The sequence below is a fragment of the Thunnus albacares genome, chromosome 5 (assembly GCF_914725855.1).
Source record: "Thunnus albacares chromosome 5, fThuAlb1.1, whole genome shotgun sequence".
NCBI classification, from domain to species: Eukaryota; Metazoa; Chordata; class Actinopteri; order Scombriformes; family Scombridae; genus Thunnus; species Thunnus albacares.
The window spans coordinates 13,858,017-13,874,992 of record NC_058110.1 but is presented as its reverse complement, the minus strand read 5'-3'; the positions used below and the strand labels follow the sequence as shown (position 1 = coordinate 13,874,992).

At 41.9% G+C, this 16,976-nt stretch overlaps 1 protein-coding gene across 8 annotated transcripts in view; it reads left to right on the top strand.

Annotated features, from left to right (window-relative positions):
- The window catches only part of prdm16 (PR domain containing 16), a 191,397-nt gene that overhangs the window by 105,623 nt on the left and 68,798 nt on the right, over positions 1–16,976 (top strand). For 7 of the 8 annotated variants that reach the window (XM_044351307.1, XM_044351315.1, XM_044351312.1 and 4 more), the window contains exon 3: positions 842–892. In XM_044351307.1, coding sequence (XP_044207242.1) covers positions 842–892 — 51 coding nt within the window. The remainder of the gene's footprint in view (positions 1–841; positions 893–16,976) is intronic. The other variant, XM_044351308.1, reaches the window with a different exon arrangement.

The window sequence follows — 16,976 nt, the reverse complement described above, 5'->3', positions numbered from 1 at the left end:
GTTAAAGGGCAGATGGGGAGGATAGGGTGCAGGAAAAGGGAGGCTAAGATATGCCATGTGTCTGCGCTTGAGGAAGTTTTATAGGCCTAATTTCACTTAAACTTGGTAAAGTACTGCACCGTTCCCCCACCCCACCTAAAACTGCTCTGAAAACAGTCTGCATCTCTTCTTTGATCCTCAGTTGCCATCAATGGGCTTCAGAGAGGGAGAGAAAGAGACAGACAGACGGAGAGAGACTCTGGGTTGCCATTATATGTGAAATGCCCCCTCATTGCAGCAGAGCAGCCCCATCTCTTCATCATTCCCCCACTTCCTTCATTTCCTTTGGCAGACACTGGGAGCATTCTACCACCCATCTGCCCCCAGTAAATATTGCTTGAAGGCTTAATTATACACACACACACACACACACACACACGCGCACACACATACACACACACTCACAGACACAGTCTCAGCGAAATTTCCTGCAACGCTGAAGCGGAGAATTAACGTCAAATCTGTGGGGTATTCATTCATCAGGGTGGGTGTGTGTGTAGTGTTATGTTTGCTTGTGTGTGTGTTTGTGTGTATTTTTGTGACCTCTCAGTCCATTATTATATTCCTCTGGTCACATTTGTTGCCCAGAGGGTCTGTGTGATGAACTGTGAACACCCTGTGCCCATGTCGTCAAGCGGCCAAAGTCACAACCCGTGGCTGAGGCCCTGTGAAGTACAGGAATCAATATTCTCTTTTTAATGCTTAAATAAACAGATTTTCTTCTCAATCAAATCAATGTATGGTTGCTTGCACCGTTAAGAGCTTTACAAATATGTATCTTTTTGTTTTGTTTTTTTCTCAGCAGATGATGAACGACCATGAAGAGGCCTCCCCTGACAGCTGCATCAAAAAGGTAGGATAATTTATCTGTTTATACTAGTTCACGAATCCCGTCTGTGTTGCTTTCTTTGTCGTGATACCATCCCAATGCGTTAACCTGCACATTAAAGTCATGTGAAGTAATACAGTAGCTGTCTGTAAAGTAGCAAGCACAAGAAGGACTCCTTTACTAGCTACATTAGAAAGTCAGTCTTTGTAAAACGAACAATGTTGCCACTTAAATGTTCTGGCTCTGCTTGAGCACATATACAGTACATATCTTCACAGACACACACATGCCCAGTTGCAGTTTTGTTTGAGAATATTTACACTTACAGCTCTTTCACCAATTTACCTGGTAAACAAATATGTAAAGTTGTCTGTGACTCATCTGACAACAAAAAACAACAACAAAACAACAACAACAACAAAAAAACATGTGCATGCTTAGATCATGTGCTTTTATTAACAGTTATATTAAAATTATATCATATTTTTCTATTAGTGTTAAAACTTCTTGAGCTTTTGACAAAAGGTTCAGCAGAGCATACATGTCACTACTGTAAGTAATGAAGCTTGGTCTAATGAATTTCATCTTATTCTTTTACACTGGATTCATAAGTGTTACAGTAGCTTACATGCCATGCTTATCAATAAAAGACAAACATCTGCAATAGAGGGAACCTTGTCTCCACTCAGACAAAAACACTGACACACAGACCGATACGTCCCATTGACCAGTCACTGACCACTTTATGAGGTGATAAATTTATTGAAGAGGTTGGGCAGTTTGCTTTTACTGCCAGTGTCGCCGGGTCAAGACAGGACAGCGCGAGAGTTCATGTCCATCTAATGGTCCATGAAAGAACAATGGCCGCAGCAGAGTGGACGCTCATTCTGAGAATGACTGTAGCCGTGGAGCCATGGCCTCAGTTCAAGTCAATGGCAGGGCGGGTGAAACCTAAATCAATGGTTGAAAATGGGAGAACAGTAAATTATGTGGGGTTTTATCTTTATCATGCATATTATTTATCTTTACCAGATTTGAGCTTGAGAGGAGCAATCCATATTTGTGGTATGGCACTGCTATTTTAAACACTCGATAACAGCATTTTGGCTTTGATTAAATCAAGTGAGCGTCGTGCCGTGGATGCTGTCAACTTGTTTTCATATGTTATAGATTTAGTTATCAGAAAAATTAGAACTGAGATGTGGACTTTGTTTCCAAAAAATGTAGGTGCCGTTTGTCTTATGTTACATGACAGGACGGTCAAAACATCCGGAGCAGAACTAATGCTGGACTTTTCCATACAAAGTACATCTTCCTTTAATAAAAGCAGTGTGTGACACAAGAGTAGAACATGTTTATAGAGACGCCTCATAAGCAACCATAGCAAGAAGTATTCCATTTAAAATCTCTCATGGTGTAATTTCGCAATTACTAAAAAGTCACATAATTTCCCTATTTGAATTTCAGGTCAAGGGTCTTGTTGCTGTAGCCTCTATACACAGGCAGGCATGCAAATCACTGACTGCTTGGATGATTTGAAATCCTACATTAGTCAATGAGCTTATTTTAAGAGTTGACCGCAGAGGGTTTGGGCTGTTCCCTGTTCCCCACATGTTCGTACAATGTGGAAAAACCTAGACGGTTTTATAAACTACCTAACCACCCTCCAATGTGAGTGCACTCCTCTCCACTCTGCGCGCGCACACACACACACACACACATACACACTTACACACACACATACAAACTTTTACACATTCACAGATACATAGACATGCATACACAAAAACATGCACCGATAGGAGCTTAAATTTGTAAGCGCAGTTTTGTACTGAACACAGATATACAGTACCCTTACCTTCAGTATGTAAAATCCAAACACACACACACGAGCCACATCTCATTATGCAGAGTGTGAGTTGCGGTGGGCCCTCATCGGGCGGTGGCAGACCGCATGCCTGTTATGAATATGAATGAAATTATGCATGAGCCATTCCTTATGACATGACTCATTCATCCACATCGTGCAGTCACACACTTACACGCACACAAACACACATAAACATTGACTTCTCCTTCCTTCACCATGTCATTGCCATCGCTATGCTTGATTAAGGCAGAATGTTAATTGAGTTGTAGCTTGTGAATAAACTAGTTCACTGCTGAAAGGTGTGTGTTATTAGTTTGTATTCGCTGCACAGCTTTACAGTAAAACTGAACTGTTGTTTTTGTATATAACATTTTTAGAGAAAAAAGTATGTACATATACTTTATAGAGAGAGCGATTGTATGTGTTACTGTGCATCTTAATGCCTATAATACATGCATCCACTGTACAAATTTTAGCCATTACAATCACAGGTTAATATAGAAATGCTACCAGATCCTGTTGGAACACAGACGGACTACATGAATGGATGAGGTGCACCTGAACACATGCTGTGAATAGGACTCACTTTTGGCTTTTCTCTCTATCTAATTTAATGCATGAGGCACAGAGACATATTTCATAAGTGATGGCACACTTGGTTTAATCTTGACTACATAACTAACTGTATACAACTTTCACTCACAAACTCCATGTTTGACATGGAATACATGAAGCTGTAAGTGGCTCACTTCATACTAAACTGATCACAGACTTGAATCACTCACTGACATTCACACAAGACCTTGGTCTCTACTGTAATTCCGTGCACCTCATTGCTAAACTATCAGAATTATACCAGACACTATATAATATAACTCTACACTCATGCTGAAGTATTTGATTGGCAGTGCCAGAAGCCACCATCAGTATGGACTATAAGGTTATAGTAATCTTATAGTGATCTTATCACTATAAGGTTACTAAACTGTATAGTGATACAGTTTTTTTTTCCTTTTTACCACACATTGACACATTCAAATTGACCACAAGAATTGGTTTATTCCACATTACTGAGTTAGTGTTAAAGCAACCTTCACTTGCTCTTTTTTTCTCAACCCTTTCTCTACCTCCCTTCCCCCCCAATTCTCTCTCTCTCTCTCTGCGTGGGGGGTACTGGTAGAGTCAGGGTTAAGGCGAGGGATAAAACAGAAGCAAAGATGTTATTGTAGCTTCTCCAGCCCACTTACTGAAAGCTGCCCTGAGCTTACAGCTGTACATGTGTGTGTGTGTGTGTTTGTGTGTGTGTGTGTGTGTGTGAGGTTTAAGGCCTTGGAGTCATATCCTGAGCTTGCTTAGACATGGATCGAGCCATATTGGCTTACACACGTGCACGCATAAAAACACATGCATCCTCACACCATGCACATACAGACAGAAAATAAAAAGATCTGTTATCTGAATCCCCTCTCTGCTTACTTCATCCATCCTCTTCCACACATTTCATCCTTCTCTCTCTCTCAGCAGACAGGATGGTGTTGTTTGAGCTATAGATTGCTATCAGTGGCTATTGGTGATAGGATCAGGAATTGTTTGGTTTGGTCTGGTTCGGTCATACAAAACAGGACTATCTGTCTGTTTAGCTGTCTAGGCCCTGCTTACATATATTCTCATTCACACGCTGCACATACACATAAGTCTCTGTGTGCGTGGAAGTTAATAGGGTATTGGAGGACTTGTGTTTTTTTTGGATTCCTTGGATTTAAAAGTGGTAGCAAGATAGGGAACAGGGGGAAAGAAGACAGTCTATGCTCTGTATGTGTGTGTGTGTGTCTGTGTGTTAATCCTCATCTTCAGAAGAGCGCCGCTGTCCATCCTGACGTGTGTAAACACTCCAGCAGATCAGATGGCAGATAATGACTTCCAGATAGATACCCTCCATTCAACCAGCAGAGAAAATCAATGAGCACTGATTGCTTTTTTCCCAAGACGATCATCTCCCCCCGAAGGCTACTATCTTTCTCTCACTCTCTCTCTTGCTCTCTTTCTGTCTCGCTTTCTCTCTCAATTTCTCTGTCTTTCTCTCTCCAAGCCCCATTCATTCACCTCTCAATACCACTGAGATTGAATCAATTCACGCTGCTTTTCACAGGGGCTTTACTGTGAAAAGATACAGCGGAATATCTCTTTAAGACGATCAAGTCTCTGTTACTCCGTCTGTGTCACTCTTCCTTTCTTGGACATGCTTGCCTAACATATTTTTCTCGAAAGCATGAGATGTACTTTCATGCTCTTTTAGTCAAACTCTAGCACTCATTTTTGTTATAAGTATGCATTAAATGTGTGTTTTCAATGTGGCAATGGTTGCAAATGGGAAAATGACAGGGGTTGATATGAACTCTGACCTATAAGTAGATTTTTCCCACTCTGTGTTGAAAGACTGGGGAGCCAAATGGGGGTCAGCTGCAGTTGTGATTCTATGGGTGTGTATGTGCAGGCACTTGTGTGTGAATATCGTTTTTTCCCCCCATATCAAGCCAGGGAATTGAGTTTCTAAATATGCTAGCTAAATGACCCTAAATGTATGAGGGCTATTATGTGGACAGAGGGAGGCTCATGGGTCACAGAAGTGATCCAGCGCTCCGGGCTATAGTTTACCCCCTGCCAACAGCACCACACTCCCCCATTCCTCCCCCTGCTTAAATAGGCTCATGATTGATTGATAATTATGATAATTTGTTTGAAATGATTATCTGGATATTATAATCACTGCCACCCCGGTGTGCCACGGGGGCAAGTCATTTTTCATAATGCTGAACGTCACAAATGCCCCCTGGTTACAGGGATGGATCTGTGCATGTGTGCGTGTGTGTGTGTGTGTGTGTGTGTGTGGGGTGTGAATGCCCAGGGCTTGGCAGTGGGATCCCCAGGGCCATGACTTGACTGTGGAGTGAGAGCCCAAAGAGCAGGAAATGGCATGAACACACACACACACACACACACACAAATAGTGCAGGCACAGAAAGTTGACACAAATTTGTATTTATATATAAACAGTGTATGCAGGGATGTACGGATGTAGTGCTGGAAAAAGTTATCAATGAATTGATTCGTCAGTTAACATAAAATGAATCAACAGTTTCATAAATTGTTTAATCATTCAATCATTCATCAAGAAAAATGCCAAATATTTGCTGGTTTCAGCTTCTCAAATGTAAAAATGTGCTGCATTTAACTGATTTGTATATTGTAATTTGAATAATCTTGGTTTTTAGAATGTTTGGACAAAATTTGAAGATGTTTCTTTGGGCTGTGGGAAATTGTGATGGACATTTTATAAAAAAAATAATGAAGGGATCAATAACTGTCAGCAGATAGATAGATAGATACACAAAAAAATTAAAAACAATTAAATCTTCATGTCTGCAGTTGAAACATACAAACCGTAGCATGATCAGGAAGTTCCCAAACATCCCCTTGTCATTCTCAGGCAGTGAGCAAACACACTGTAGCCCCAATCATCCCGTCTTCTCTGTCATCTAAAGGAAAAGAAGGGGAGGAGTGTGTGAACGTGTATTGGGTGTGTGGGTGTGTGTGTGTGTGTGTGTGTGGGGGGGGGGGGGGGGTTGTAGAAATAATATTTGCGGTTTTTGCTTCGCCCTGAGATGACTTAATGATGATATGGTTCTCCTTCTTCTGCTGGGCAGGGTTACATTTTAATGGGGCCTGAGTGACATGTTTTCATTTGGCTCCATAACCTGCTTCCCCCCCCCCCCAAGACCCAGCACCACCACCATCGCTACCTTCATCTCCACCCCCCCTTCAAAATATACACCACCAAATCCTGCACTATGTCAGGTCCGACGAGGAAAAAAAGCGTTTTGAAACTTCCACGCAATGTTTGTGTGGAAGGTTACGGGGGGACGGGGAGTGGTCCTGTGCAGACAGACAGACAAATATGCAGAGCCTGAGCTCACATGGTCAAAATCATGTATGTTGGAGAATGTTTGGATCGTGGGGCAGGATAATCTTTCAAAGCATACCTTTTGCCTCCTGACATCATCTTGTGCATTAAGATAAAAGGTTAACTCAGCTCAAGGAACACCCCTCCAAAAAAATCTATCTTTTATTTATCAAACACTCACTTCATATAGGTTTGAATGGTGGCTCTGAAAAGTGCGTTGCTTGTTTATTTGCAGAGGATGGATGGATTTAAGTGACGACCCGGAGGGGGGAAAAAAAAGCGTGTAAAAATGTGTCAAACATTCATAAAACTTATCCAACCACTCCTGCAGCATAATCTACTTCTCTTCTGTTGATCTGAATGTTCACAATGTTCCAAACACTCAAAATCTGTGTACACCATGGATACCATTTGTGTCCCCATAGCTCTAAAGCTTCACTGGATGTATCATATGTAGCTGTAGTATTATTGATATTATTATTATTATTGATTATTGATTGATTGATTATGTATCGGTCATGCTGCAGGAGTGGTTGTCGGAGTTTCTATTGATATTTTGCACAAAAAAAGCTTTAAACTTTCAAGCTTTTAAGCGAAGAGTATTTGATACTCAAAAAATAGTTTTTTTAGTGGCGTATTCCTTTATTGTTTCTTTAAGCACATGTCCAGATTCATATGTCCAGATTTTGTTGGCCAATAGTGTTGATTTGTGGAGGGTCACATGATTTGGACAAAGTCAGGGTTGTTGGAGAGGAGGTGGGGAGTAGGAGGAGAGGTGAAGACAGAAAGAAATGGTCTTTCTCTCTCTGTCTGTGTTGTCTGTGGGAACTGTCCCAGCTATGGTTACTGCAGAATGCTGTCATTATGCCTTGTGAGGAGCGTTCACTCAAAGGCCACTGCTGTGTGTCCCTGTGTTCATGTATGTATGTGTGTGTGTGTGTGTGTGTGTGTGTGCTCGCTGAGTGTCTGAGTGCCACTTTTAACTTGCAATGGCACTTTTAACTTGTGTGTGTGTGTGTGTGGGCCTCGGACTGACGCATCTCTGTTGTTATCGTCGATCAAAACCCGACGTCACATTGGAGTGAAGCGCTGGGAGAGGAATTCAAGTGGGAACGAAGGAAAGAAAGAGTGGAACAGATAGAGAGAGACAGAACAAGGGGGCGGAGGAGAAGCACGAGGTGATCGGAGGCACTTTCACATCAGCTGGCTCCCTGACCCCCTCACTCTCCCTCTCTCTCCGTCTCTTTCTTTTCTTCTGCCTTTCACTCTTTTCTGTCGTTCTCTCATTCCTTCTCTTGCAGTCTTTGTCTCTCCATAATCTCTCTCCCAGTGGCCATTCCCACCACATTCTCCGGGGTCACCCAACAAAAGGAGGAGGGCGACAGTCTGACAGTTGCGGAGGATGTCATATGAGTTTCCTCACACTCACACACATTTCTTTTACCGTCTAAAAGATTTCGAAAGATTCTCCTCTATATGTCTAAAGACACAAAAATACTGTCTGGCACACTTGAACCTCTGAGGTTATTTTGCAATTTTGTTTCTGTGATATTTTTCCTTATTCAATGGATAACCTGTCAAACATAGGCCTAGATGAAGTATCTTCACACTGGAATATTTTGCAACCTACTATTTTATGATTGCACTCAGTAATCAAATTCGTTACAGAAGAGGCACAAACAGTAGCCTCAATAGACCACAATACAATGCAGTCACAGACTGTACCTTTACAGATCTGTAATCTGCGTGTGAATGTAAAATTCAATGACCTCTGTTGTAACTTGAACTTGAATATGTACTGCAAACAAGCCAGAAATTACTTCATCCTTCCTGGAACACACTGAACATCACAAACTAATGTGAAGAATATCAGAATGTGGAATTTTTTTTAACTCTTATGCAATTTTCAACTTAATCCTTATTTTTACAATAAAAGTAAGGACATCATATTGTTAAATGGGCTGGTTAAGTATTCTTTGAATTTGGTGCGACAAAAAGAAAAGAACCTGTGAAGAAATTTGAAACAGCTGTCACTTAACATCATTTGGCCTTTCTGCTCATTGGTAAAATATCCTCACAATGGGGGATAATCTACATCATTCTAAGGACATTTGGTGCTCATACGTTTCTAAGTACACACACACACACACACACACACACACACACACACACACACACACACACACACACACACACTCTGTCTTGTCTGTCAAGAAGGCAGCGAGTCCATTAAGGCAGACAGAGTGAATGCAGAAGGCCGGCTGGTCAAGCATCGGTAATAATAACATGACGACCCGCATGGCGTTGCCACGGAGACCTAGAAGCCAGGGGGAGGTGGGGAACAGAGAGTTGTGTGGTCCTGCTTGTCAAAAATATTTTCTTGTCAGACAAGGGAGATAAAGGTTCATCTGCGCGTGAGAAAGGCTGGGTGCATTTGAAACTCCGTATCACAAGAGGGAGTATTTCTTTTGTGTTTGAGAAGTTCTCTGTAACACTGTACTACAAACGCGTCTAACTCATCTTCAGCGGTTGCAGCTCAGAATATCTATCACAAAATCGTATCTTACCATTTCACACAGCTTGGAATATCTCCCAAAATATCTTATTTTATGCTTTTAGGATAGCTATGCATGTAATAAATAATAGCATGGAGGAATGGAGAGAGGGAGGGGGGGGGGGGGGGGTGGTTGACTCACCACGTCTGAGCCTCTTTTAGGCTAAAAAGCTCCATGGAGTTGCAGACTTGATGAAAGACAAAAACTTCCAGAGAAACAGAGACTTTGTGAGAGATGGCGAGGTGTTGACACAACACAATATCTATAGATAGACAGGCAAAAGAAGAAGTTCAAGCAAGAGAGTGAGTGAGAGATGGAAACCCTCAGAGGGCAAGAGACAGCCGGAGGCAGGGGGTTGGGGGGCATGACAGGGAGGAATGCCAGAATGCCCAAGAGAGGCAAGAACTGGCAGCCCAGTTACAGACACAGCCCGTCTGGGGAAGAGAGACAGAGAGTGGGGGAGAGAGGCTGGCCCCGCCAACACAAGGTCATGTGAAAAAAGATCCCCTTCTCCATCCACCCACCTACCCATCCATCCATCCGTCCGTCCGTCTCTTTGTCCACACATCATTGTGACCCCCAGAATATTTTAGGTAAACAAAACATTTGAAAAAGAGAATAGAGGGTTAGTGAAAGAACTCGGGGTGACCGAGAGAGATAGAAGTGAGGGATGAGGAGATGGCGGGAGACAGTGGAAGTGTGTCTGCGCATAACAGGTCTTAGGGGAGCTTTTAGCCACGGAGTGGTAAGTGAAGCGTGCCGTATGTCGAGGCTGCTCTGGTTAACTGTCTTCATACTTTGAATTAGAGCCTCAGACACACTTCAACACACATGGGCATAGAAAACAATACCAGAAAATATGCTGTTTTTATTTATCAGCTAGCAACTGAAAAGTTTCAGAATTCATCAACAACTTTCAATAATATCACAGCCAACCAGATTTTTAGAACTAGAAAGAGATAGAAAAAAAAACTGTGCTAGTGCAAGAGATCCAGGAATACTGATGTGCTCCTGAAAATGAAAAAAAACAACATTACAAGGAAAGTAAAAATAATTTTCAGGCAGCAGCAGGCAGGTGTGATCCATGGTACACTTCCTGCCCAACTCCAAAACGTATAACAGAAGTTAGCAACTAACTGGTGGAGAAAGTCATCGTCATCTAGAAGTTTAAGAGCCAGATGTTTCTGGTTTGGTTTGGAGACCAAACCAGAGCTAAAAGGCCAGTGAATACTGATGATAATCTGCTGGATTTATAGGTAGACAATTGTTTGCTGTATTGTTGTCTGTATCAGTTAGCCTTGATGTGAGTGGTTTGGCTTACAGTAGGATGTGAAAGCTGTGTCATTTCTTTATACATACATATTATATACATAAATACATCTGGATACAAAAGATTTTTATGATGCCAGTAAGAGGAAAGGGGCATGGAAATGTTCTTTAAAACAGGGTCAAAATTAATTTACCAAAATCTTTTCCTAATGGATTTTTTTTGTTGTTCCTAGTTTGCTCTCTGTGGCTGCTTGAATGCTGAATAGTGATTTTTTTATAGTGTTTTTTTTTTTTTTCTTTTCACTCAAATTTCTCTATAAAGGTCTGTGGCTGCTATAATGGTTTAAGAGGCGATCATTCTTAATGGCTTGTAATGCAATCAGTGCATTATTGAGCAAAATATGTTTTTGTTCTCAGCTGGTCCAGAAATCTTGATTTAGAAAGTACCAGAAGGGCAAAAATGCAGCTTTATATAGTTCTTCAAATAATTATTCACAGCATTTTATGTATTTATCTTTCAGTATCTGTATCTGTTGCTGCAAATTAGTAAAATCTACCCTTAAACACTTTCTTCAGACCAGCGTTTCTGTCCTTTACCTCTGCTTTATGCTTTATCCTCACTTCCTTCCCTCTCCCCCTCCTTCCATCCCTCCCTCCTTCCCTCCGTTTTTCGGCCGAACAGTATGGTCTTTGACTGAGTCTTAATCTTCATTACAGGGCATTAGTCCACTGGGGAGGCCCTGTCTCGTCTCCCCACAGCGCAGCCTGGCACTGTCCCGCAAGGGACGTCCCGCCACGGCACAGCACAGACACCCTGCCAACCCCCCTCACCCCCCCACCGTCTTCACCTTGGTCGCCCCTTCGCTCAAATGAACTGTTAAATAAGCGGCAGGCCTTAATCCACATGAAGGAGCGGGAGTGGAGGTGGTGGAGTAGGTGGCAAGGCTGGTCAGGAGAAACAATAGAGCCGGCCCTGGACGCCTCCATTTAAAGCAACCATCAATCATGCTCACCATGAGATTTCACTTTCTTTCTTTTTTTGACATAGATTTTATCATTAATGACTAAATCTCAGGGAATCAGACCGACAGTAATCTGAGGCATGTGGCTCAGCACTCATATGCAGCCCGTGAGCATGGCTTAGTGTCTGATGATGCATATGTGTGTGTGTGTGTGTGTGTGTTCTCTTAAAAGGTGAGTGACATACAGACTATTTTACATGGCTGCAGTTTCCCTTTTCTACATTTCAGCTTTTAACTACGGTTTCCTGTCTCATTTAATACCCATCAAAATGTCTCTCACATATGTGTACATTCACACTCATGTTCTCCCTCTCAGGTGGAAGGACATGTACATTTTTAAACAAACAAACACACAAAAAAACACATTCACAGCTATATCAGCGAATCCCTTCTTCACTGAGCTCGCTAACAAGGACAGTTGACTCGCTGTGAATTAGATAATTAAAGAGGATGGCTAATTGAGTAAACAAGCATCGGGGCCGTCACCCCTAATTAAGTGATTACAAGGAAGAGCACACTCAGCCGGCACAGTGCTAATTAACACATACACAAACACACGCATAGACACGTGTGAGGACATGGAGAATTATCTGTTAGAGAAACAATGATTAGGCCGAGTGGGGGATCCCAGGAGAGGCCAGCAATGAGAGGGGATCCCACACACACAAACACACACACACACACACACACACACACATAGCATCGTCCCCGAGAGAGGGGTTTTCTGTGTCTTAGTACTAATTCATAGTGGGTAATCCTTTTATTCAGCTAGTAACAGAGAGTGACCTGCGCTCTGCTGATGCAAACCCTCATAGACAGACAACAATACGGAGATGTTAGACATCGGCTCAATTTAAATGCAATTACACCTCCTTTCTTTTTCAGTGGTGATTATTGACTTAAGCAATAGACTGTCACAGAAAAATCCAATACCCAAATGTAATAATCCAATCAAATTTTTGTATATATTTACATATTTTGTTGTGCTTCTTCACTCCGCTACATTAATGCTGAAACCCATTTTGTTTTTCCACACTCCATGGGAATACACTATATACTGGAAGTCAACCCTGCTCTAATCTCAGCTGTGACATTTCAGATCGAGATGCTCATATGAGGATATTATCATAGAGAGTGTTTCCCTGGGGAGAATTATCCAGAACATTAACCAGGGAGTCAAAGTGATTATTTTGCCTCACTTCTCCTTGGGGAATATAACAGCATGTATATGACATGATTTATTCTAATACAAACTATATCTAGTCAAATATTTATTTGGATATTAATGGCTTTGCTCAGTGAAAAGGGACTCTGCCATGAAAATGCCAAAAGGTCAGTCCGCAAATGAAACTGTAACAAATCCAAAATCAGTTCTTTGGTTCCAAAAGCGCCAGATTTAATTTCACACAAAAAGAGATTATTACATCTTACTCATTTTCAATCAGCTGTTTTTTCCTTAATGCACCAGGTCAGATGTAATATTTTTCCTGAGTGTACAGGATTTTCACAGCAGAGCACAAAAGCAGATCAGCTTGGCTTAAAATCCACTAACAATGAAAAAAAAAAAAATGCATTAATTAAGAATCGCTCCGGGGATGAAGTCTAATTATTTTTGGAGCAGAAAAGATTTTCCATGTTGGTCAGGATAACTCTATGTGGTGTTATCTGCTAACAACAAGGCCGGCCTTTCTACTCCCCTACTGGCACCATTGTGAGGCTGATTTAAGATCCCCAGCTAATGGGCATACCTGCCTGACAAACATGACTTCTTAGCAGGTGACTCCTGTCAAGTATGTCTGAAATAACAGGTAAATGAATTAGCAATAAAATGGACTTAGGGGTAACAGGCAGGGGTGCCCATTATTACCGCTCCTAATCACTAAAGAGATGCCATTCACTTGCCTTAAGAAGGCAGCATTTTTCACCGCTTGCTGGCCACCGGCCCCCTCAGAGCCACAACACATTTCTAATGGAAGGCTCTCTGCTTGAGCTCCAACCTCCCGAAAGCCCCCAACCATTTCTTTCTTTCTCTCTCTTTTCTTTCCTCCACCCACACCGTACTCCCCACACTCCCCCCTTTCTCTCCTGTAAGATTATCAGTTTTGATTACCGCCGGCAACAGGCTCTTACCAGCGGTCGGAAGCGGCGTCTCACAGACCTGAAAGGCCCTCAGCAGGTTGCAAGAAGCTTTTGAAATTATGGGGCTGGGTGCAGAGGGAAAGTGCTCTGCGCGCCGCTTCGCGGCCATTTAATCAACTCCTGACTTTTGATAGTCAAATAATGGCTAATTACAGTAACACCTGCCCACAGGGTTAAAGGGTGGAACAGATTTAATGAGAGAAAGGGAGGAAAGAGATCAGAGAGAAAGAGACAAGAAAATGAAAGAGAGTGAGGAGTGGAGAAAGATGGCGACTGTGTATTATTATCTTTATTTCTTGCTGATTGGGTGCAATGAATCAGTAAACCCAGGGATGCTCTTATGTGCCACCACCGCTTCCTCACAATTAGGAGTTGTTTTTCTCACATACAGCACATGATTGACAAGGGCGGTGTGCTACAAAGGAGGAAGATTGACTTTGATTAATGGTTTTGTTTGTATAAATATGGAAAAGCAGAACATTTTTTAAAGGACACTTATCTGAACAATGTAATGTGTGCTGTGTTTTGGCTCAGCTAACATGATCTTGATGTGTCTTTTAAGAAGAGAAATATTCTCTGGAAATTGAAAAACAATATTAACTTTCATAACCCAGCTGACAAAATAATCATTTTATATGCATAGAAATTGTTCATAAATGAACAGAATTAATTTCCAATTTATAACTACATGCGATCATTCTCATGTCACTCTTCATCTTCGAATAGTCAGTCCATCTCTGTCTCCTTCTCTACATCTCCAGGGAGGCAGTTAGAGAGATAATGAGTGAAGAAGAATGGGGCTATTAAAGGGACAATTTGATAGTTCACACACCGTGTCCAGCGTCCTAAAACAAGATGTGCTTGATAGAGCACACCCAAACACCCCCTTAAACACACACACAGCCCATCTGGGGTGACAGATCAAAGCATATTAAAAATGACCTATGTGTCAGTGCATTGATCTAAGACCAGGTGGCACCCATACATGCAGGCTGAGCTGCTTGTTTGCTTTTATACCCCCTCCTTCTCTTTCTCTCTCTCTCTCTCTCTCTCTCTCTCGCTCTCTCTCGCTCTCTCTCTCCTTCTTTTCTTGTGACCAACGACAACTTAGTCCCGGCACTCTATTGTTCAGGCACAAAGGCACGTCAGTGATTACAAAGCTGCAATGGCACAGCTCAATTACTCAAACGTTGCTGTGTACCGCATTGGGATACATGTGTTTGTAGGTGAGTGTGTTTGTGTGTGTGTGTGTGTGGGAGAAGAAGTGTGTGTACTCACAGTGAGTGTGTAGCCCCTGTGAGATATTAACAGGGTTGTGGCTGTGTCAGCAGCGCTGCACTGTGTTTTTAGTCTTTCATGTTCCATTTATTTGACCCCTGACCCTCAAACACACAGAAGCTTCACTTCAGCCCCCTTCATACACACATCGCACCTCTTCACCTTCTCACACACACACACACACACACACACACACACACACACATCTTCACATACAACAGAATAATTCTCTCTCTGACCCTCTCCCGCTTTGTGCTATCACAAACCATATTTGCCCCATCCAATCAGTTTGATTAATCATGCGCCAGACCACAAGTTTGCAATCAGATGACCAGAGCATTGCACCTCTCTCCACACAAAGACACAAACACACACACGAGCGCTTGTAGGGAAGTATTTCCCCATAGACATCCTCAGTGTGACAGCACCATAAACTGGCCATTTATCAAAGTGTCCCCCCAGTGCACGCACATACAAAGGCACTACTCAGACACACACACACACACACACATACACACAGATTAAAAGGAATAGTCCCAAAGCATTGTCTCAGTGGTGGAAAAAAGCTATTTGTAAGTAGAAAATTTTAATTTGTTCATACGATAAGGCATATGTACTCTAACTTTGCATCTTTCCAAATTTCTCCACCAGTATACCGTGAAGCTGAGATGAGTTGTTGCTTATTCATATTAACATTTATCATTTTTCAGAGGAATTATATCCCACTAATTTGTTGTTTCATGTCTGAATTAATGTTTGTTAGCAAACTGTAATCAGAAACTAAGAAAATGAATTATTTTTTTGTTTTACATGTGTGAAGAATTTTGTCTGTACTCTTATTAATATTGTGATATGGATTTCAAGCATATCGCCCAGCCCTGGTGCTATTGTACTTAGACCTGATGAGGAGACAGTGGGGAGCATGGCTCACATTTCTGGTAAAATTATTATTACTCTTTTGAATCATCATAATTAAATAATGCAAATGAAAAAAAAAGCCATGAAAGTTTATTTTAGCTGTGAGGGGAATCTGGTATTAGATCTTTCCAAGAGGTGCATATGCCCTGAATTTGAATGGGCACAATAATGTGTATGTGGCTTGTTTGTTTGTGTGTCCATGAGCCCGTTGCCCTTTAGTAGTAGCCGCATAATTCTTAGGCTTGAGTAATGCAGAGCCCCTGCCGTTCTTTATGGCGTATGGGTCAATAGTAATAATAAAAGAGATATTCATAGACATGTGGGGGGGCTCTCACTCTGCCATATCAGCTAAAGATTTAAAAGCCCTGTTTTTTCCCCTCTCTCTCTCTTACTAAGTCTCTCTTACTCTTTGTATCGCTTTTCACTTTCTATGTGTCTCTGTCTCTGTTTCTCTCTTTTCTCCCCATCAATCTTTCAGCCTGTTTAGACAAAGTGAGGCAGTGGGGGAAACAAAGAGGTCTCCGATGTCCTTGCCACGAAACCATTGTGACTATTCTCTCTATGGCTCAACATACTTTTGATGTCGGCATGCATGCATGTCGCTTTTTAACTGTAGATATATTTTCTATAGCTAACTCTTTTTATAAGTCAGTTTTCTCTCAGTAGCTACGTAGCGTCATATACACAGTGGGGAAACACAGCGCAGCATCACATTCACTACGCACTAGTTATATCTCTTTCCTCATGGTTACAGCTTCTGTCCCAAGCAGCCATATTAGCCATGCAGGCGGGTTTGCAGCAGCTCATTGAAGCCTTTTTTTTTTATTACTGGCCTTTGTTCCAGAGGGCACTCTGTGTCAGTAATCAGGATATGGGGGTTATCCTGGCTGACCTATGTATTGAGCCTGCTAGTGCAGCCATTCCCAGTGCTAACACAAGTTAAAAGCACTGACTCTCATTGAGAAGGAAAGAGAACCAGTAGACTGTTGGCTTTACACACCATGGCAGGCCAGGAATGAGCTGGCAACCTGCCTAACCTGGCATCAAATGTTTGAGCAAATGTTGTTAGAAATTTTAAAGAGGCACAGTCGCCATA